General features: G+C 44.9%; 1 protein-coding gene across 6 annotated transcripts in view; it reads right to left on the reverse strand.

The window, feature by feature from the left end:
• Positions 1–23,192, reverse strand: part of INPP5B (inositol polyphosphate-5-phosphatase B) — an 83,590-nt gene that overhangs the window by 55,016 nt on the left and 5,382 nt on the right. For 3 of the 6 annotated variants that reach the window (XM_069067976.1, XM_069067977.1, XM_069067978.1), the window contains exons 4-7: positions 17,356–17,453; positions 16,210–16,239; positions 14,304–14,414; positions 3,463–3,588 (exon numbers count right to left, since the gene is read on the reverse strand). In XM_069067976.1, coding sequence (XP_068924077.1) covers positions 3,463–3,588; positions 14,304–14,414; positions 16,210–16,239; positions 17,356–17,453 — 365 coding nt within the window. Of the gene's footprint in view, positions 1–1,858; positions 2,436–3,201; positions 3,354–3,462; positions 3,589–14,303; positions 14,415–16,209; positions 16,240–17,355; positions 17,454–23,192 lie in introns of those variants that run through there. The other 3 variants (XM_069067979.1, XM_069067980.1, XM_069067981.1) reach the window with 3 other exon arrangements.

Raw genomic sequence — 23,192 nt, forward strand, 5'->3', positions numbered from 1 at the left:
CCCCTCTCCAGACAGCAGGATTTGTTTGTTCTCTTGTCCTGAAGACCCCCTACACATGTTTGCTCTTTTCTTTCAATCCTCCTTCCATTTCCTGGAAGACTTTTGTCTTAATTAGTTAGACCTTGGTTGGCCTATCAGGAAGTGGTTGGGATTTTTATTTTCCCTTTTTTATAATGTGCAGATATTAGGGGCCAAGTCCAAGAGTCCCTGCTTTTCTGGGGTTTCATTACCTGGACTCTGAATGGCCTTAATCTTTAACAATGTTCCTCCTACTTAGTTTTTTGTCCTCAACCTATTCTCAGACATGAGGTCAGCCAAGTTCTGGAATGTTAAATGTCTAGCCCTAAGGGCCTGGTCTTCACATCAAGAGGCTTTTAAAGAAAACATATAATAACACTACCCAACAAAGTCCAAGGGCAATCCTCAAAGAGGCCATTTTTAGCAAACAGACAAAGCTACAATAAAAAAAAAAAAAGCAAAGCCCTTAACAATCAGGTAGTTATAATTTTTGGAGATGGAAACAAATCATAGAGACACCTGTGTATATCTCCTAAGGCAGCAATTAATTGAGTTTAAACATGGCCTAAGAAGACTTTGAAAGGTTCTGCTTGAAGAGGGAAGGAAGCTGGGCAACAGTAACACACTGATATGAGAAGAGAAAGAATGTACTTCAATTATTATTTTAGTATTATTATGAATTATTACTATGCAAGTATTATTACTTCAATTTATTAATTATGTGCTAAACTCTGAGAATACAAAAAAAAAAAAAAAAGCAAAAGCCAGTCCCAGCCCTTAAGGAGCTCAGGGTCTAATACAGACAACATGCAAAGAGCTATGTGTGGACAAGATAGAGACAAGATAAGCTGGAGATAATAAGAGAGAAGACACCACAATGAAGGAGGAATGCTAGGATTGTGCCTTTCTTCCACCAGGTCCCTGAGAACCTGATCATGGGCAGCTTCCTTCAGAGGGAAAGCAAAGAGAATGTCCCTTTCATCTTTATGACTTACTTGTTAAAGCACAGAGCACAGCATTGAAGGAATGAAAAAAGTGGGAAGATCAAGCAGTTTGAGTTTCCCTTAGCCAAGCCTAGAAAAGACACAAATAAACATCCCTATCAAACACCTGAACTTCTACTTATGGAGGCTGCCATGAAATAGAAGCACTATTCTCTCTTTAAACTCTTGTGAAACCAGGTCCCTCCCAGTTCTCATGGCCTTGACAAAGCCCTCTAACACATTCTTCAATTCCTGCCAATGACTGAGAAAAAGAGGCAACTCACTATCTTGTTATTGTACCCAAATTCTACTTGATAAACTGGGCATTCATTACCACATCAAGGGAAAGGTCCTAGCCTCTTGATCCCTCCAGAAAAGTCTTGGAACTGGACCCACAGAGGTCTGCACTGTTCCTTACCAAAGCATCAGGCTGATCTACATTATAGGCCCACACTTAGCCAAGTACAACCAAACAGCTGGCCCTTAAGTCTACATAGTAATGCCCACAAGGGACTAGGTGGAGATTGTCCAATTATTTTTACCCTGCAAGCTCATCTTGGAGTCCAGTGGTAACAATCAGATCCTCAAACACTCAGTTCATATGTGGGAACCACAATGAACTGGCTACAATGACCCTGAACAAGTAATTTCATTTCTGAGTTTAGTCACCCATCCACAAAAGCAGAGCTTTGGACTAGATTAAGTCTAAGGTCTCTTCCAATTCTGACATTCAAATATTCCAAGGAGCTATGTAGGGAAGGATGACATCATAAAATTGTAGTTCAGTCCTGGAACAGATCATAGAGATTATAGACCAGAAGGAAGAAAATGAGACCCAGAGAGCAGAACTGACTTACCCCAAGTCAGACATCCTGTAAGAAACGGTCACTTGGTCACATCACCTGACTGTCGGGACCAGGTTCTTTTCCATTAGTCAAGTTTCTAGTTCCTACCCAGACTCCAAGAGAAGGAATTCTGATGCCCAGAAGTGTACAGGCATGCCCTAGGATCTGCCTAAAGTCCATGTTCAGTGTTCATTACTGATACACACAGACTCAAAGAATGTTAGCTCCCTTCCAGCTCTTAGAGGTTGCTTAGCTGAGGGTTAACTTTTTTTTTCTACTTTGATTCTCTTTCCACTTCTAGCGAAAGCTATGGACCCCTTCTAAAAATAATGTGTTTGAAAGAATAAAATAAAACACATAAGATTATAAAGGAAACAAATTATATTGAAATAGTTATCAAGTTAAGAAGCCTTAACTGAACCCTCTCATTTTATACACGAGTAAAATATGAAGTAAGAAATTGAAACAACTTGCTAAAAAAATTACACAGGGAATTTGTGGCAGAATAGGAGCTAGGACCCAAATCTCAATTCCAGCCCAGTTACTCTTGCTTCTCCCTCCAATAGACAGCCCTCACTATAATTACACACAGTATTTCATTCACAAGTATGCATGGTCTCTTCACCCAATGAGGACCCTCCCTCTACAGAAAGAATGTGGTTAATTTAGATGATTAATCATCCTACCCTCCTTCCTCACAGATCAAGTCGATGAATCTTCCTCTATGACCTAATTGATTCATTCACCATACTACCAGTCTTGGCCTCCTTCCCTTCATAGTGACCCTCCAATTCAACAAACATTAATTAAACGCCTACTATTCGCCAGGCACACGGTGACAGGTACTGGGGCTAGAGACAAAAATGGAACTGTCCCTGCCCTCAGGGGGTTGACATTCTTCAGAATTTTTAGACCCTCCCGAATAATCCCCATCTTCCGCACAGACACCCCCTTCCAATAATTCACCCTTCTTCCACAGTGCCCCTCCGAAATAACCCGCCCTTCTTGCACACTGACCTCCAAAATAGCCCTCTCTTCTTGCACACCGAACCTCCGGCATAATCCGTTCTTGTTGCACTCTTGTTGCACACTGACCCTCTCGAATAACCCTCTCTTCTTGCACACTGATCCTTCGGAATAATCCGTTCTTATTGCACACTGACCACCCCCCCATCCCATAATCTTTTTTGCACACAGACCACCCCTTCTCCCCGACCCTGCCCCAAATAAGCGAGCTTCCTTCCAAGCCTGAGAGAGAAAAGGGAAGGGCAGACGGGATCCTCTTTCTCAGCCCGCTAATGTGCCGGCCCTTTTAAAGCGTCCCGGGTCTTTCAGGTCCGGGTTCCCAAACTAACCTGCAGCATTCCGCTCCTGAAAGCCGGACATGTCATCTCCCGGCCACTGCCACAGCTTCCTCCCTCAGCTTCCTCACCCTCCAGGAGCCCACCACAGGGCCTGCCCCTTTTCCTAGACGTCACTCAGTCTTCGCCAATCGCAGAACTCTTCTCCCGTGGAGCCCGCCCACTTGCTAGGGTCGTTCTCCAATCTCCAGGGGCCTCCCGCCGGGGGTGGATTTTCCCAGTCTCCACCAATCCCCGTTCTCCCAGAGGACCTACCTGCGACTGCAAGCACAGGTTTCTGAGGCTGCTGCTGCTGCTTCGGCTGCGGTTCCTCCCGCAGACCTGCGCACCGGTATCGGCCCAGCCACCGGAACTGGGGATCTGGGACTCCAGGGCCTGGGGCTGTGGGAGGGGAAGCACAACTTCAGCCCAAGTCCCAGAATAAGCGTGGAAGCGCTAGATGCGAGGTGCTATACACCTTAGGCGCCTAATAAACGCCTGGCTGATTGAGTGAATAACTATGTGTTCTTGCTGGGAAAACCACTTCTGTTGCTAGATGGACATAAATAAGAGGTAATATGGCGTCATGGATACAGTGCCAGAGCGAAGTTAGGTTCAAATCCCGATTCTGGTTCTTGATTAGCTGTGGAATCACAGACAAATTACTCAACCTTTCTGAGTCTCCATGTGCTCATCTGTAAAATGGGAAGAATAATAATACCCATAGAATCTAGTTCACAGGGTTGTGGTGAGGATTAAAAGAGAATGCCTTGCATTCCTAAAGCCAGTTACTATAAATGCCAGTTACTATTATTACTGTAAAATTTGGTTGAAACATCTAAGTCGACCCACTTCATTTTGCAAGTAGGGAAACTGAGACCCACAGAGGCTAAGTGATTTGCACAAGATCACCCAGTTGCCAAAGCTGGAATTTTAACAAGGTCTTCTGACTCCAAATTCAATGCTTTTTTTCTACTGAGCCATGCTGAGTTCACTAATTTCTTTCTGACACTCACAGAATTTCAGAACTGCAAGGGATCCCAAAAAGTACCTCCTCCAACTCCATCCAGCCTTCATTTAAATACTTCCAGACACTCTAGTTCACTACCTTACTAAACAATCCATTCCATTGTTGGATAGGTTTTTTAGAAAGTTTTTCCTTTTATCAAGCTAAAATCTGCCTCCCAGTAGCACTCTTTCCCCTTTTTCTTTCCCCCTTCCTAGTTTATGCTCTGAGGTCAAGCAGGACAAGTCTAATTTCTCTTACTATTGACAACTTTCAAATAAGATGAGACAACCAGGCTGTCTACCCAGATTCAACTGTGTATATTATCTACTCCAAGGCAGGGGGCATAGAACTGGTTCATTTTTGTCTTTGTATCTTTGCTGTTCTTCACTCAAGACACTATCTTCTGACTCTAACCATTTTTACTAGCTGTCCCTTCATGCCCCAAATTCTCTCCCTAGCTTCCTTCAAGTATCACCTAACACCCCACCTTCTACCAAAAAAACAAGAAGCCTTTCCCAGTTTCCCTTAATGCTAGTACCTTCCCCCTCTTCGACTACCATAGATAGATAGATTGTGAGCTCCTCGAGGGCAGGAGATGTTTTTTGCCTTTCTATCTCCAATGCTTAGCGCAGAGTCATATGGTAAGTACTCAATAAATGTTTATTGAATGGCTATCCCCATCATTTAGCCAGTGCCTACCTAGCACATAGTAAATACTTGATTAATTGGTTGAATTCAATTTGACAAGCATCTTTTGAAATACCTGCACCAACTAGGGTTACAGAGACAACAGTGAACCAGCCCATCCCTGGAGAATTGACAACAGATTAAGTCAACATACAAATACATACAAAACAGAAACAAAGTATTTGGGGAGAGAGCAATAACAATTAGAATCACCATGTTTCAGCCCTAACAATAAAAGACTTCCTGGATCCCACTCCAACATTCCCCAGGACCGAAGATTGGGACAGAAAAGAGGAGCTGATAAAAGGGAAGGGGCCCTAGGATGAGTCAAAACCCTTGGATTCTGGTCCCAGCTCTGCTACTGTGTGATCTTGGGCCTCTCCCTGGGCCTCTTTCCTCCCTGCAAATGATAAGATTAGAGGAGGCCTCTGAGGTCCCTTTCAACATTCTCTGTGTCTCTCTTTGGTCATAATTCAAAAGGGCCTACTTCCCTCCGTCCCCCAGCTCCAGATTGCTTCTGGGTGGCCCCTCTCCATGTCTTCCATGGCTCAATAGTCAGGCTATGCTGTCCCCAAAGACAGAACAGGAAATGAGCAATATGGGAAAGGAGAGACAGGAAAGATGCAGTCTCTGGGTGACCACAGCTCAGTATAAGGCCTGAGGATCTCAAAGCCCTCACAAATAGGGCCTTCTGGGGACATTGGATAAAAACAACTGAGATCCTTAAGCCCCTCTTGCAGAGAAGACTCACTCCCACAATGGCAATTCATGTACCAAGAACTGCCATTCTACCTTTGCAATATCTATCACATATGTCTTTTCTTCTAACCTCTCAACTTTGTTCAAACTCTTATCATAGCCTGCCTGGTATAAGCCTCCTCACTGGTCTTCCTGCCTCCAGGAGATCCCTTCTCCAGTCCATCCTCCACATTTGACATGAGAAATCTCCCTAAAATCTCATCGGGATCACATAGATCCTCTCTGCCAAATTCTCTACAGCCTCCTCATTGTCCACTGAACAAAAGTATAAATAATCTCTTGATCCTGACATTCAAGGTCCGATCAGCACATCTTGAACATACCTCTCAGTCTCCAGCTAAGCAGTTACCTTCACATCCTCTCCACTCTAGAATTCTTCAGACCTCATTTACATCCGGTCCTTTCTTATTTCCATCCATTTGCTCTCACAGGTAAAAATTCAAGTCAACAAAATGTTGAGCCCATATTAAGTTCAGGGCATTGTGCTAGGTGTATAGATAAAAAAGACTTCCCCCTTTCCCTTTAAAAAAAAATAGTCCTTGACCTCAAGGCGCTGACATTCTACTTGAAGGGAAGGGGAAGGACAGGGAGAAGAGAAGGAAAAACACTTTTCAGTGTTGTGGGTCCCTTTAGCAGGCTGGCAAACCTACTGTCTCCTCAGAATCATGTTTTTAAATGCAAAAAATAAAATATATAGGTTTACAAAGGAAACTAATTATATGGCTAATAGCTAATCTTTATTTAGTGTTTCAGTTGTGCGAAACACTATGCTAAGAGCTTTACTAATATTATTTGACTCTCACTACAGCCCTGGAGGTAGGTGTCATTATTATCCCCATTTTACAAGTGAGGAAACTGAGGCACACTAAGGTTTAGTGATTGGCACAGGGACACAAAGCTAGTAAGTGTCCAGGGCCTCATTTGAACTCCAGTCTTCCTGACTCCAGGTCTAGTGCTCTATCCACTTCACCATCAAGCTGCGCCTTTAATAGATACTATTATATTTTCCTTGTTTAAGATTCTAAGAAATGTTATTTCAAATTGTCTTGGAGAGGAAACATGTCTGAAGGCCGGGAAAGATTATGCCAGTTTAGATATTTCTCTCTCTAAGACAAAAAATGCTTGGCTTCATAATAATTTAAATTTAAAAAATTGTTTCTGGCAGAAATTGTTTTAATCATAAGTATACTTTGGTTCTGTCCCTTTTCTCTTCTCCCTCTATTCTATTTCACTTGATGATCTAATCAACTCACATAGTTTTAATTACCATCTCTAATGCTGAAGATTCTCAGATCTACCCATCTTGCCCCAGTCTTCCTGCTGACATTGAATCTCAAATCTCCACCTGCTTTTCAGAAATCTCAAACTGGATGGTCAATACAACTCAGTATATCCAAAACTGAACTCATTGTCTTTGTGCCTAAACCCTCCTTTCTGCCTAAATTCTTTTCCCATTACTATAGAGGGCAACATCATCCTCCCAGTTCCTCAGGCTCAAAACCTAGGCATCATCCTGGATCCCTCACTCTCTTACTCTCCAATATGCAAACTATTGTCAAGACCTATTGATTTCATCTTTATAACATCTATTGAATATGGCCCCTTATCTCTGACATTGCCAACCACCCTAGTACAGGTCCTTATTCCCTCCTACCTAGACTACAGCAATAACCTGCTGGTAGTTGCCTGCCTCAAGTCTCTCTCCACTCCAGTCCATTCTTCATTCAGCCACTAAGGTGATTTTCCTAAAGCAAAAGTTCAACCATGTCACCTACCCACTCCTACTCAATGAATGAACTCCAATGACTTCCTATTGCCTCCAAGATCAAATACAAAATGTTTACATCCCTTCATAACCTAGCCCCCTCCTACCTTTCCAGTCTTCTTACACCTTATTCTTTTTTTTTTTTTGAGGGTGGAGAGCAAGGCAATTGGGGTTAAGTGACTTACCCAAGGTCACACAGCTAGTAAGTATATCAAGTGTCTGAGTCCAAACTCAGGTCCTCCTGACTCCAGGGCCAGTGCTCCATTCACTGTGCCACCTAGCTGCCCCATATCCTTCTCTTGAACTTGTGCTCTCTGACCCACCAACACTGGCCTCCTGGTTCCATCTCTTGGCTCTGGCCACTCTCCCTGACTGTCTTGAATGCCTGGGGTGCTCTCCCTCCTCTGCTCCACCTACTGACTTCCCTGGCTTCCTTTAAGTTCCAACTAAAGTCCTTTTACTGGGAGACTTCCCCAATCTTCCCTAATTCTAGTGATGTCTTGATGGGGGAGGGGAAGGGGCTTTGGGCGGTGCCATGGTTGCTTAAATGAATATGTATAAGCTTGATGGGGTGATCTCCATATAAGGCCATGGGGTGATCACCATATAAGGCCATAAATGTAAAACTGCGATATGATTGGCTCGGACTCGCTATATATTTTCTTGTGTGAGAGGGCGCTCTCTCTCTCTCTCTCCGCCATGTAACGGCTGAAGAATAAACCACCCCGCTTCACTCCTCCGCCTTCTGTCTGGTGTTTTTCCCCGTGAGGGGCCGGTGACGACCGAAGACCCGGGATGGGTAAGTGAGAGGGCCGTGGGGCTAGTCGTCTAGATCTGTTGTGAGGGCAAACGCCCGCAACAGATTTTGGCGCCCAACGTGGGGCTGACCCTTCGGGACGACTAGCTGGCGGACGGCCTGCTGGACGCAGCTGGTCTGCTCCAGTCGCCAGGCAGCCTCGAGGCCACTGTAGCCTCGGGAAGAGGATAGGATGGGAACAGGGCATAGTATCCCTGTATTTAGGCCGGAGGAGGAGGAGAAGGGGGTGATAACGGCACAACTTTATAAGCTCTGCGCCCAAAGGGGGGCAAAAATCCCCATTAAGACCTGTAGGGAGTTTATAGATAAGATCTGGGACATATGCCCTTGGGTCAGGCATGTCGGCATACAGGCCGATAGATGGAGAGTCGTGGGACAGCAGATGGCAGCTTTTGAGAATGGCTGCCCTGGTTCGCTAACACCCACTGATTTTTCGGTTTTTAAGATAGTGGACGCGGCATTGAATCCTTCCCCGATTGCCGCTTCCCGGTCCTTGGCCACACAGGTGGGCTCCTCATTAGCCGGGTCAGATTTTGAGTTAGAAAAAGGAAAGAATAAGGAATTGAAGGACCCAGGGGGCTTCGGTCAATATCCGTGGGAGGACTTAAGAGCTGTGGTAATGAATCAGGCGGCGGATAGTTCCGCTAGCAGTTCAGAAGGGGAAGATGAAGGTAAAAGGAGTGGGCGCCAAGAGGGCGCCCAGGGATCGAGGGAGAGAAGAAGGACCCGGAAGGGCACTCCCTCACGTAGGGAGAGGAGGGAGAGACGGGAGAACAAAGGGGAAACGGATGCAGGGGGCGTGCTCCCCGCTTCCGCGCCCTTTACCTCCGCCTTGCCACCAAGCACCTCCTGTTTGCCAGGCAATTACTGTCCTGCCCGGTCTTTCGCTGCTAGTTCCGCATATGTCGCCCCTCCCTGCCCTCCGCCCCCGCCTCCTCACTATGAGAAAGGGCGAGAGGCGAATATTTGTGAGGGAGAGGGGTTAATAAGGCGGAGCCTCCATGTGGCGGCGGAGGCGGGCGCGGAGGTGGACTTCGCCTCTTGGGATGTCTATCCCATTTTCACTGATCCCCTTACGGGTCAGCGTACTCATTCTCCCATCCCATATAAGACACTGAAAGAGTTCAAAGAGGCGGTGACTAAGTATGGCCCTTCTTCACCTTATGTTAGGAGGCTACTTATGAACCTAGTGACCACTCACCCCTGGACCCCGGGGGATTTTGACGAGCTAGCTATGTCCTGTCTAGACCCTGCTATGCATCTTGCCTTCCAGGCACAAGTGAAGAGGGAGGCCAGGCATTTGGCCCGACTTAGACCCGGCAGGGCCCCTCAAGACACTGAGCACTTAATTTGTGGCACTGGCCATTTTTCCAACCCGGCCGTGCAGGCAGCCTATGGGCAGTTAGAATTAGATGATGTCAAGGCCGCACACATAGCGGCCTGGGAGAAGGTTTCTGCCAAGGGTATGACAGGGGGCCCTAAATTAGTTGGCCTGAAACAAAGACCTGATCAGACCCCCCTTTCTTTTGTTAACCAAGTTCAGGAGATGGTCCATAGGACCCTAGGCAGCGGCCCTGGGATGGACATACTCATTAAGCAGTTGGTTAAGGAAGGCTTGCGCTCCAGGGAGGCAGCTGCGGTGGCATCCCTGCCATCGGAGGCCCCCTTGGAGGACGTCATAGATAAGTTAATGGACCTGCCCCCGGAAAATCCTATTGCACAGTTGGTTTGCACTGCCCAGGATAGGGACCGCCAGCTTGTACAGGCGCTGGAAAAATTGACAGTCTCGAATACAGAGAGGGAACAGAGCCTCTTGGCGGCTATACAACAACTCAGCTCGTCAGCCCAGAAAGGTCCCGGCAAGCAGGCTTGTTTTCAATGTGGTCAATACGGCCATTATAAGGCCCAGTGCAAAGCCACCTCCAGGGGAACACCTCCTAAGTGTTTTAACTGTGGACGCCTTGGCCACATAGCGCGGTTTTGTCGCGCCAAGAATAAACAGGGCAGCGAACAAGCCCCTTTGGAGACCGGGGTCTCCCCCAGATCTCAACCGCAGGGAAACGGCGGGTGGAGGGGCCCAGCCGCAGGGCCCCTCCCCCATCCTCGTTAAGCGGCAATTATCCTCAGTTTGTAAGAGTCAGGGCCTCTCCTGGAAAACAATCCTCCATCTTTACACTTCCCCCTGGAGAGGCGATAACAGTCCCTGCCCAGTTGCCTTTCCACCCAGCTGTAGTGACCGGCCTAGAAGGCTCTCCTGACTTTGAGGTCCCCACCCAAGTAGCAGAGGATATGGAGGCAATGTTGACCCTGTTTAATCCACACTGCACCCCCGTCTCCATACGGGCTGATCAGATCATTGCTAAGGCGTTTCCCTTCGGCCCCTCATCCCAGCATCCTTGCCAATTGAATTGGGCTCGTTCCATCACTTTGAACCGTCCCACTTTGATTATTCATGTTGAGACTTATCCGATCTTAGGGATCATTGATACGGGGGCTGATTGTTCAGTCATTAATTTGGATCAGTGGAGGAAAGAATGGCCCTTGATGGTTGCATCCACGCCGGTCCAGGGAGTGGGGGGGAACAAGAAAGCTCAGAGATCGGCTCGTGCCCTCTCGTGGTCGGTGGATGATAATGCAGGCAGGTTCACTCCTTTGTGTCTCCCCGAGCTGCCTTATGCTTTGTGGGGGCGGGATGTCCTTGCGCAAATGCAACTCTCCTTAGTAACCCCGGACTGCTTACCGGGAAATGGATAGGGACCACTCTCGATTTGAGCTTCGCCCCGAAATTGACCTGGACAAATAACCGCCCGGTCTGGGCTGAGCAGTGGCCCCTTAAAGCCGAGAAGCTCACTGCTTTACAAAAAATTGTTGGCTCCCTTTTGCAGGATGATAGGATTGAACCCTCCTTTAGCCCATATAATTCCCCAGTTTTTGTCATTAAGAAGAAATCAGGAAAATGGAGGATGCTCGTAGACCTCAGAGCTATAAATGCCTGTTTGCTCCCGATGGGCTCATTACAGCCTGGCTTACCTATGCCCGTAGCTATCCCCCAAAATTGGCATATCGCAGTCATTGATATCCAGGACTGCTTTTACAGCATTCCCCTGCACCCTGGGGACAGGGAGAAGTTTGCCTTTTCTGTACCCTCTATAAATTTCCAGGCTCCCTCTAAGAGGTTTCAGTTTAAGGTTCTGCCCCAAGGAATGGCTAATAGCCCTACCCTCTGCCAGTTCTATGTCGCCCAGATTTTGGAGCCAATTAGGGATCAATACAAAGAGTTCATAATTATCCATTACATGGATGATATTCTTGTTGCTGGCCCCACAGCTGGAGAGGTACAGGAATGCCTTTCCTTCATGATGCAGGCATTGGCTCAACAGAATTTTGTTATAGCTCCCGAGAAGGTACAGAGGCACCCCCCCTATGAGTATTTGGGACACAGGATTACCGCTAATACTGTTCAAAGGACCTTGCCTCCTATCAAATTGAGTGCTTATAAGACCTTGAATGACTTCCAGAGGCTGGTTGGTGCCTTCCAATGGATTAGAGCCACAGCCCCCTTGCCTGCCAGTGTGATGCAACCTTTGTATGAGCTGCTCCGAGGAGACTCTTCGCTGAGTTCCCCGAGGAGTTGGACCCCAGAGGCGGTTCAGGCAGTCGAGGAGGTTCTGAAGAGGGCCCAGACCACCTTGACTCGTTACATTCCCGGCTCTCCAGTTTATTTCCAAGTACTGAGTGACAGCGGCCCACAGTGGGGCTGCCTGTTCCAAAAGCAGGGATGTCTAGAGTGGTTATACCCAAAGGTGAGCAAGGCGTCCCTGGTGGATAAATGGGAGGCTTATTCTATTCAACATGCTACAGGCCTCCCCTACAACCCTACCGGGCAAGCCCTTGTTGAACGGGCAAACCGTACACTTAAGACCGCCCTGTTTAAACAAAAAGGGGGAATATGCAGGTCGGTCACTCGTCAAGAGTTGGCCCAGGTTGTCTTTACCTTAAATTTCCTGCAAGTTAGAGATGACGGCACCACTGCCGCCATGAGGTTCTGGAGCACCTCCGGTGAGAACACCACCTCTTCTCCATTGACTCTCCCCGCACCTAACCGGGCACTGCCCGGTTCCAGGGTAATGTGGCAGGATAAGGAGGGCCAATGGCACGGCCCTGTAAAAGTGGTTGGAAGAAGGCCCGGCCACCTTTCCTTTTTTCCAAATAATGACCCAACAGCGGTACAGCAATGGGTGCCCCTTCACAAAGTTAGGGATCTTGACTAAGGCACCACCCCCGACAGGTTGGGGGGTGAGGAGAATTCTTGTTCTTCTTATCTTTCAGATTGTCGACTCACCCTCCTCATCTTGGGTCTCCTTGCTGAGAATGCCGTGATGGAATTACGCTGGGGACTGCTTTCCACCTTCCCGAGACCCATGCCTGTGACTTCTTCGGCACAAGTTTTTCCTCGTTTATTTACAGTTAACAACACCCTTAAGCTCCCTGTTCTGCACCTCAACAACGACACTAGGCCGGTGGAAAGTAACAGGACAATATCACTTAATGGGACGTTATGTTTTCAAATCACACCCACAGTCGATCCGGAACTGTCACCATGTGTCGGGCTGTTTCCTCAGGAGGCTGTGTGGTCTGACCGCCTCAACTTTACAAGCAAGAAGATAAGACAATTAAGACTGGCTATTGCAGTGGTGAATTCCACCTCTGTCGATCCTGCCGTTCTTTCCGGACTGTCTAAGTGGCTGCATGATGTTACAACCTGGTTCTCACAGTGGGGAGGCTTAACCTCCTCCACCGTGGTGTTTGTTCTTGTAATTATTTTGCTTTTGTATTGTGTTTGCAAGCTACGGCGCCGTCAGGATGGCTACATGCTTCTGACCCAACAGGCCCTTTTTACCCTCCAAGAGGGGGGAGATCCTCAGGTATGGTTCCAGGCCATGGAGGACGTGTGACACCTGGGGTAAGACGGGGGTGACTCCATGACGGGCAACTCCTCCCTCCTCGGCCGCCTAAGACAGGACCCAGGGTGTCGGTGTCCTAGGACGGGTAAGGTTCGAGTGAATCGGAGGTGACCTAAGCCAGAGGCCCCCGCACCGCACGTCAGAGTCCTTGGGACAGGACCCCTGAGTGGTAATGGGATTTTTCTGTGGTCTTTCGGGCAAGAAGCATGGTCACCTGTGTCGCCTGTAGCGAGAAGCTTAGCAGCCTGTACTGCCAATTCTTTTGGCATATGGGATTATCATTTGCTTTAAAGAAAAAGGGGGAGTTGATGGGGGAGGGGGAGGGGCTTTGGGCGGTGCCATGGTTGCTTAAATGAATATGTATAAGCTTGATGGGGTGATCTCCATATAAGGCCATGGGGTGATCACCATATAAGGCCATAAATGTAAAACTGCGATATGATTGGCTCGGACTCGCTATATATTTTCTTGTGTGAGAGGGCGCTCTCTCTCTCTCTCTCCGCCATGTAACTGTTGAAGAATAAACCACCCCGCTTCACTCCTCCGCCTTCTGTCTGGTGTTTTTCCCCGTGAGGGGCCGGTGACGACCGAAGACCCGGGATGGGTAAGTGAGAGGGCCGTGGGGCTAGTCGTCTAGATCTGTTGTGAGGGCAAACGCCCGCAACAATGTCTTAATTATTTCCTATTTATCCTGTATAGAACTTGCTTTGTATCTATTTGCATGCTGTCTCCCTCATTAGATTACAAGCTCCTTGAGGGCAGGGCCTGTCTTTTTGTATTCCCAGCACTTAGCCTCGTACCAGGTGCATAGTGGGGGCTTAATAAATGTTTCCGGATTGATGGATTGATTACTTGCTGTCATTAAAGTTCCTTGAATGCTGGCCTGGGCTGTACTTAACTTTGTGTTCCCATACCTACCACAGGGTCCTGCATTAGGAAGTGCTCAATAGGTTTGTTGAATTGAATTGCCGAAGGGTGAAAATTCTAAAGGACCATGGATATGAAATGCACAGAGAGTATGGGGTCAGTCCTCTCCTCCATTCCTACAGAAGCTGGCAGGGACCCCTAAAACAAATGGGATCATGGGAGAAGGAAGTTAGCAGGAAGTTCACCCACCTGGGCAGGAGCTGATGACTTCCTGAAGGAATGTTCTTGTGTGAGAGCCAAAGGGGAGCCGCACAGTGAGGCTTATCTCTTCAGATGCTATCCAGACAGTCACATCAGAGCCTGCACAGAGGAGAGAGGAGCTGAAGCTATGGCTGAAGGGCCCAAGATGAGAGTTCATGCTGTTCTGCCCTGCACCACTCTAGGCCACCATCACTAAGGGGAGAACCAGCGGGGCTCCTAAGTTTACCCCTTCAAGCTTCTCCCCTAGACTTCCAAGATCACATTTAGGCTTAAGACTGGATATTAGGATGCTATTCTTAGGAATGGATACTTGCTCACAGCAAAACGAGCTTCCTTAATTCTTATGCACTCCTCCCTTCCAGGTCCAGCTCTATTTCATTTTATGAATTGGGCAAACAGAGGCAGGAAAATCACTAAACCCATAAGAGACAATATGATATGGAAAAGTACTGAACCAGGAGATCTGAGTTCAAATCTCAGCTTTGACACTTAAGTCCTAAAATTTGGACAAAATGAGGAGGTTGGACTATCTGCTCTCTGGTAGACACCCTGTGACTTTCTCTTTTCATTGGTGATTCCTTGACCCGAGGGCTATGCTCACTCTCTTGACCCTTCTACCTCCTCCCTAGTCAACTTAGCTTCTTTGGGTACCATTCCCCCATTTCTCCCCAGCCTGACCCTTTCTACTTCCTTTCCAACTAGATGATACAGGATATAGTGCAGGATATGGAGTCAGGAGGGCCTGAAATCTGACTCAGCCTCAGGTACTCCTTAACCACTCAACCTGGGCAAGTCAAGTGACCTCTCTGCCTCAGTTTCCTCCTTGGTAAGATGTAAATAATGATGGCACCTACAAATAAGTTAATATATATAAAATTCTTTGTTAACTTTAATATGCTATAAAAATGCTATCTGTGATGATGATGAAGATAACATTGTTTTCTCTAATTAGAATATAAGCTCCTTGAGGGTAGGGACAAGCTCTTTTCATTTGTATTTGTATGCCTAGTGTTTAGCACAGTACCTGGCACATTTGTTGTTCTGTTGTTTCAGTTGTGTCTGACTCTTCATGACCCCACTTGGGATTTTCTTGGCAAAGATACGGGATTGGTTTGCCATTTCCTTCTCCAGCACCGGACACATAGTAAGCATTTAATAAGTGCTCTATCTATTAATGGGGCAGCTAGATGGTGCAATGGGTAGAGTATAGAGCCTAGAAGTCAAGCAGACTCATCTTCCTGAGTTCAAATCTGGCCTCAGGCACCGACTAAGCTGTGTGACCCTGGGCAAGTCACTTCACCTTCTTTGCTTCAGTTTTCTCATCTGTAAAATGAGATGGAGAAGGAAAGAGCAAACCACCCTAGTATCTTTGCCAAGAAAACCCCAAATGAGGTCATGAAGAGTTGGACAAGACTGAACAACAACAACTATCTATTAGTAGATAGAACAATTGAGCTATGTCTCCCTTCCATATCTAAATCCTCTAACTCTAGACTTTTCAGAATACTTTCCCAACAGCCATCTGGTGGTGTTATAGATCTTATTATTCTGTATCATTTTATAGAGGAGGAAATTGAGTCCTTGGGTAGTAACTTGCCCAAGGTCATAGAGGTCATAAGCTAAACGAAGATTCTAACTCAGCTCTTCTGACCTTAAATTTAGCAGTCTTTCCACTCCCAAAGCACCATAGATTACCAAGGTCTTCATGCCTCACCATAGTAGTACTTTTGGTAGGCCAAGGATAGACTGCTCAGATCTTCAGCCTAACCAGAAATGGTCTCAAAAGGAAGTGGGGGAGAGGGAGTCTCTTTTCTTTAATCATTTCTCTCTCACACCAGTTCCTGAACCCTTCCTCAAATTAAGGCAATAAAAAAAAAGTCATCGGAGCACTTACCCAGGACATGAAGGTCACAATCAGGGGATACTGTCAGAAGGAAAAGAAATGGCATCTCAGAATCAGAGGATCACATTTGAGAGCTGGAAGAGATCTCAGTGGCCATCTAATCCAACCCATGCCCCCCAGAAGAATCCCCATTATGACAATACTGACAAATGGCCATCTTGCCACTGCTTGAAGACCTTCAATGGGAAGGGATCCGCTACTTCTCAAGGCAGCCTAACTCCCTTCTGGCCAGGTCTAATTGGTAGAAAGTTTTATTCCTGACTTCAAGCCTAAATATGTATCTTTTTGACTTCTACCCAGTGCTCCTAGTTCAGCCCTCTGAGCTAAAACAGAAGTCTCTTTTTGCATCACACTCCTTCAAATACTTAGAGCCAACTACCAACACCCCTACTCCCCACTCCCAGTCAGAGTCTTCTCTTCCTCAAGCCAAATATCTGAGTGTCTTCAACTGATTCCTCATATAACATAGACTCTACCTCCTTTCCCCTCTGGTTGCCTTCTTCTGAATGGTCTCCAGCTCATCAATGTCTCTCCTAAATTGTGGCACCCCAAACAGAATATTCTAGATATGAGCAAGGCAGGCTAGCGCCTCCTTATTCCTGGAAGCTCTGTCTCTCAATGCAACCCAAGATTTCATTAGCTTTTTGGCCTCCATACCACACCATTAACTCAGATTAACTTTGCAGTACAATAAAACCCCTGGATTGTTTTCCAGACAAATGATGCTATCTAACCATGACACCTCATCTTGGAATTGTGAAGTTGATTTTTTACAAGTGTATGACTACAGTCATAATTTCATCTTCCCATATTCAGTCCAATATCCAAGCCAGTCAAGATGTTTTTGGATTTTAACTAGCTTGACCTCTCAAAGCCCCATTTGTGGGTTCAGGCTTCCACAGTCTACAAATGTCTGGGGAGGGTCAACTCAAGGAGGAAATGAAAAGAGGTCCAAGGGGAAAAGATGAACCAACTGCTCCTCCATTCTAGCCCCAAGAGAAGGGGGTAAGGGTCCTTATCAGGATCATAATTTTGTATTACACACCTCACCCCATGCCTAAGATAGTACTAAATAGCAGACATTTAAATAATGTCTATTGCACCACCACCACCACCTCTCCCACCCCTACAAGGCACCTTCTTCCACTGTAAAATTCCTGGTGATGGGCACCACTTTGTCCAGGGACACATCCTCGCCAGTGATCGCCATCCTTCGATGACTGTACAGGAAGAGGCTGCAGATAGAAGGTTTGTGGCTGCTTAGATACCCAGGATTATTGATCTCCACAGGCCCTAAGGGTGACCACAGGCCCCCAAAGAAGTCATAAGACCTCAGAGAGCCTTCTGGGAATGAGTATGGGAAAGACACTGAGCACATGGTTAATACACATCTATTATTCAATGGCTACATTAGCCATGACCAATAACTGGCCCAGAGGGGAACATAGAATGAGCAAATCCAATAAATGTAATGAGGTAATAAATCATGAAATAAAGTCCCTCCCCATCACTCAGAATTTTTTATAACCTGGGGGTTCTCTGGTTGTGGAATCAATGGCCCCTATGAAGCACTCTGATACCACAGGTGGGCTGGGGGTAGAGTGGAGTGGGGGAGTGCTATTCACACGTCTTCTGGTAAGCTTTACTGATTGCCAACCCCTCAAGACCATGATGCTATCTCTTTCCCTTAACTTTGCCTGGCACTTTACTTACATTTTTCTTATGCCCTCAAGTCTTCTTTTGTATTGTAATGATTTGAATTCACAAATTCTCTGAGTTTTCTCATTTTATCCTACCCTCTCCTACCAATATGCCATCCCTCCCACCTGGAAAGTACCTTGAACAGACTCTGCCCATCATCTCCCTTCTCTGCTTGGATGAATCCTTCCTTCTCTTCAAGACTTTCTCAATTTATTTTCCTTTCCTTTTCTTTTTAATCTGATTTAATTTGATTCAGCAAAAACTGACCAAGCTCTTTCTAAACACTAGGCATTGGTGACAAAGACAAAAACAAAAAAACTACTCTCTGTCCTCAAAGAGCTTATCGTTTGTTGGGGGGGGAGGGGTAGCATGGAGACATAAATTAATATCAGATATCAAATAGATAAGGAGTTAAATGAGATAAGGAGATTAATAGATTAAATAGATAAGGAGATAAATGAGCAATTTCCAAAGGAAGATGGGCAAGCTATCAATGATCATATAAAGCAATGGTCTAAATCACTCATAATACAGGGAATAAAAACTGAAATAACTCTTGAGTTTTTACCTTTTACCCAGCAAAGTGACAAAAAAAAGATGGAAGTAGTTGGTGTGGAGGGCCGTGAGAAGACAGGCACACTACTGAATTACTGGTAGTATGGAAAACTAGGGCAAACATTCTGTGAAATGGGAATTATGGGAGAAACGTGAAAAGAAGACTCATATCCTTCGGCTCAGTCATCTCATTAATAGATATATGCCCTCTCCATTTTCTTTTGCAACAGAGCTAACAAGGAAATTTTTTACATAATAGTACATGTATAATCTGTGTTAAATTTTTTGCCTTCTCAAGGTGGGGGGGGGGAGAGGTGAGGAAAAGAATATGAAACTCAAATTTTTTTTAATGTTAAAATGTTTGTTTACATGTAACTGAGAAAAAATAAATTTAAATTTAAAAAGAAATAGATAAGTACCCTAAGGAGGTCAAATATAGAAAGTGAGACCTCATATATGTCAAAATACTAATAGTATTTTTTAATGATAGCAAAAAATTGGAAACAAAATGGATCTCAATTGAGTGGGAGGTGGCTAAAAACTGTGGTATATGAGTATTTTGAAATATTATTGTGCAGTTAAAAATTATATAGATGAGGAATTTAGGGACACTTGGGGAAATGTGCATATACTAAGAGTAGGTAAAAATAGCAGGGGGAAAAAGGAATACTATACACAGTGATGACTGTAATGCAAGGAACACTAAAAAGCTCTTGAATTGTCAGTACCTGTAATAAATAATCTTGGTCCCAGGGTAGAGTTAATGGAATAATGCTCTCACGACAGATATTGCATGTTGTCAGACAAGATAACTTCCTTATTTATTTGTTTAATTATTTTCTTAATTACAAGGAAGGACTCAATCTATGGGTAGAAAAACTCATTCAGAAATCATTGTGGTAACCAAAGACATCAATAAGTCTAGTTCTACAATAAATAAAAAAGAGGCAGTGTTAGTATCAATAGATCAACAGAGAAACTTTTAATGTTTCCATCTTCCTTGGAAGAAAAGGAAAGGATAATTAAACCATAATATAGGTATTTTGGAAGAATTGGGACTAGTAAAGTAGGTCAGAATTTTAATTGGGGAGAAGAAATTTGAGGAAATTTTGAAGAAAGAAAACTCTATAGGTACAGATACTAGTCTAGATTCCACTTTGGTGTTAAAAGAGGAACAAGATCAAAGATAATTAAGGAGGGCATAAAAAGATCAGAAAGGATGAGATCCTTAAGAAGGCTCAAGAGAGAAAAGAAGAAAGTAGTTGGCAAAACAAGGCAGAGTGGTAGGTAGGTGGTGCAGTGAATAGAGCACTGGCCCTGGAGTCAGGAGGACCTGGTTTCAAATTTGACCTCAGCCACTTAACACTTACTAGACATGTGACTTTGGGCAAGTCACTTAACCCCAATTGCCCTGCCTTCCCCCCTCCAAAAAGCAAAAAAAAAAAAATTATAACAAAACAAGGCAGAGAAAGTAAGAAAAGGTAACTGTAGTAATTAGTTGTTGTTCAGTTGTGTCTGATGTTTTTGTGACCCCATTTGGGGTTTTCTTGACAAAGGTACCAGAATGGTTCACCATTTCCTTCTCCAGCTCATTTTACAGATGAGGAAACTGAGGCAAACAGGGTTAAAACAAATTGAGAGAATGGATTGGTGGGTGAGGAAACTGGTCCTAAAGAAAGGAGTTTTGGGGCGGCCAGGTGCCTCAGCGAGTAAGAGCACTGGCTCCAGTGTTAGGATGACCTGGATCAAATCCGGGCTCAGATACTCAGCACCACACCCAGAAATAATAACTGGCCGTGTGTGTAACCTTGAGCAAGTTACTTAACCCCAATTGCTTAAAAAAAAAAAGAAAGGAGTTTGGTGTTAGGTTGAAGGAGTATATATGTAGCTGTAAGAGTTGTTGTTAAGTCTAAGGGAAGGAAGTTGAGTGTGTTTGCCAGATTATTAAGAAGAGGTATTAAGAGACCATAAATCTTAACCAAGAACTTAAAGTTGAAGTATAAATAGTTGTAAGTTGCTCAAAAGAAAAGGACACAAACAAAAGGACTGAATATCTCATTCAATATGAAGAACAATGACAAGAAGTTGGGCAGTGGCTTTCAGGGAGTGTGCCACATTCATATTTCCGCCAGAGTCAAATGACTTCAAGTATACATAGTTTTGTCTTGATCCTGGAGTAGGAGCTAAAAGAGATGTGAAGAACACCACTGAACACTCCGGGTTGTCAGGGAGAAGAAAGAACAAAATCAAGGCTTCAAGGGGCAAAAACCGCAATCTGAGGTGGGGGAGCAAACATTGAACTATTATGGGTATTTTGGAAAATACAGTATTTTGGAGGAAACCCAACAGGAAAAGCAAAATTGGAAAGAGAGGAGGATTTGTGCCGTGTAACACTCTTCCATCTCCCATTTACTACTTAATCATCTCAACCTTGGCCTGCCAAAAATGAACTCACTATCTTTCTCCCAAACCCTCCTTTCTCCCCAGCTTGCCTATTACTGCCAAGGTCACCACTATCCTCAGGCTCACAAAATCAGTATCATCCTGGACTCCCCGCTCACACTCACCTCACATGGTCAGTCTGGTTTTTGTTTTTTCTTTGCTTGTTTTGTGAGGCAAGCAGGGTTAAATGACTTGCCCAGCTACTGTCAAGTGTCTGAGACTGAATTGGAACTCAGGTCCTCCTGACTCCAAGGTGGGTGCTCTATCCACTGCACCACTTAGCTGCCTCTTTATAGTCAATCTGTTATCAGATCTTGTTTCTATCTTTTCAACCTGTATGCCCCCTTCTCTCCATTCACATAACCATCACCCCCGGGCAAGCTTTTATCACCTATCACCTGCACTATTGTAATAACTTCTTGAATAGTCTCCCTGTCTCCCATCTCTCCCCACCCCAAGTTATCTTCTTCTATCTACCAAAACGATTTTCCTAAAGCACAGATTTGACAATGTCACAGCTCCCTGCCCCACCATACACATACTTTAAAACTTTACTGGTTCCCTATTACTTTCAGGATCAAATTTAAAAGCCTATCTTTGGCTTTTTTTTTTAATGGAGGGGGGATGCAAGGCAATCAGGGTTAAGAGACTTGCCCAAGGTCAATGGCTAGTAAGTGTCAAGTGTTTGAGGCCACATTTGAACTCCTGACTCCAGGGCTCTATTCACTGTGCCACCTAACTGTCCCATGTCTTTGGCTTTTAAAGTTTATAACCTAGCCTTTTCTGACTTTTCCCAGCCTTCTTACATTTCAATCTCTTTTACATATTCTGTGATTCAGTGACATTGACCTATGTTCTGTGCCTCCAAGACGCCCCATCTGCCTACTAGCTCTTCTTTGAAAAAGACAATCCATCTTTCATCTCTGAGTCCCCTATATCTGCCATGCTCTTCCTCCTCACCTTGCTTCTTGGATTTCCCAGCTTCCTTAAAGATTCAGTTCACATCCCACCCTCTGCATTACATCTTTCCCAATCACACCTCACCCCTCTGCCAGTGCCTTTCCTCTGAGATTGCCTTCAATTTACCCTGTGTTTATCTTGGATGTACATAGTTATTTACAAATTGTCTCTCCCACTAAAATATGAGTCACTGAGGGCAAAGACTGTGTTTTTGCATTTCTTTCCATCCTCAGTGCTTGGTATTTAAATGCTTGTTGATTGACTGAGAAAGGGAAGGGAAAAGAAAGAAATACAATGAGTTCAAAACTGGACTTGAAGCTCATCTTAGAGAGGATTGAGCTGGATACTCTGAGGAGGGAAAAGGTGCTTGAATGCCAAGGAATAATTAAGTGGAGTCACAAAGATCATTCAGGAAGGTCTGAGGAAGAAGAGAAGAGGAGCAGTAATTGGTAATGCCCTGCTCAACAGCTCTGAGGCAGCTAGCTATTGAAAAGATAACAACACTGGTCCTCTGTCTTCCCAGGGCATGGTTCCAAGACATAACAGAGAATGTCCCGAAGCTTATCAGAATGGATAACGATTACCCACTTTTGATGATTCCAGTGGACACAAATGAAAAAGTATTGCCCGTACTTATAAAATCTTGGGCAAGAAACCAAAGGTTTCTTGCAGGACCCTTGGATGCAATTTTCTCACTCTTAACCATTTAAAGCAAGAGGTAACAAAGAAGAGAAAAATTATTTTGGGATGTGAATAGTTGGCTAAGAAAGTGGTGTCTGAGGATGCTATTTGTGCTTCTGGACAGATTAAAATATAATAATATGTAATATCATATAGAATGTGATAATAAAGACAATTAAATAGAAAGATGACAAATTCCTGGCCAGAGATGAAATACACCTAACAGAGGTTGGTAAAAATATATTTGCTAAATGTCTTATAAATCTAAACAAAAGGGCTTTAAACTAAAAAAGATGGGGGAGAGAGAAAGAGCTGCCTACATGTATATATCCCTAAAGAGAATAGCTACAATGAATGAAGAACAGTTGAAACATACAGTTCACAGGAAACAAAATCCAAGAAAAGACCCAGTAGTAAAACCTCCTGACTTTCCATTTCTATACACAAATGCCCAGAGGTTGTGCAACACACAACAGGAACTAGAAGTCCTGATAAAAGAAGGCAAACTTGACCTTAAATGTATCACTGATACTTAGTGGTATAAGACACATAGCCCAATCCCGGCTCAAAATGGGTATATCATATAAGGAGATATACACATGTAAGGAAACACAGGAACCAAATGGGGAAGTATG

Source organism: Petaurus breviceps, unplaced genomic scaffold, assembly GCF_028583685.1.
Source record: "Petaurus breviceps papuanus isolate PSGF00001 unplaced genomic scaffold, PetGlider_PUasm1.0 90760, whole genome shotgun sequence".
Classification (NCBI taxonomy): Eukaryota; Metazoa; Chordata; class Mammalia; order Diprotodontia; family Petauridae; genus Petaurus; species Petaurus breviceps.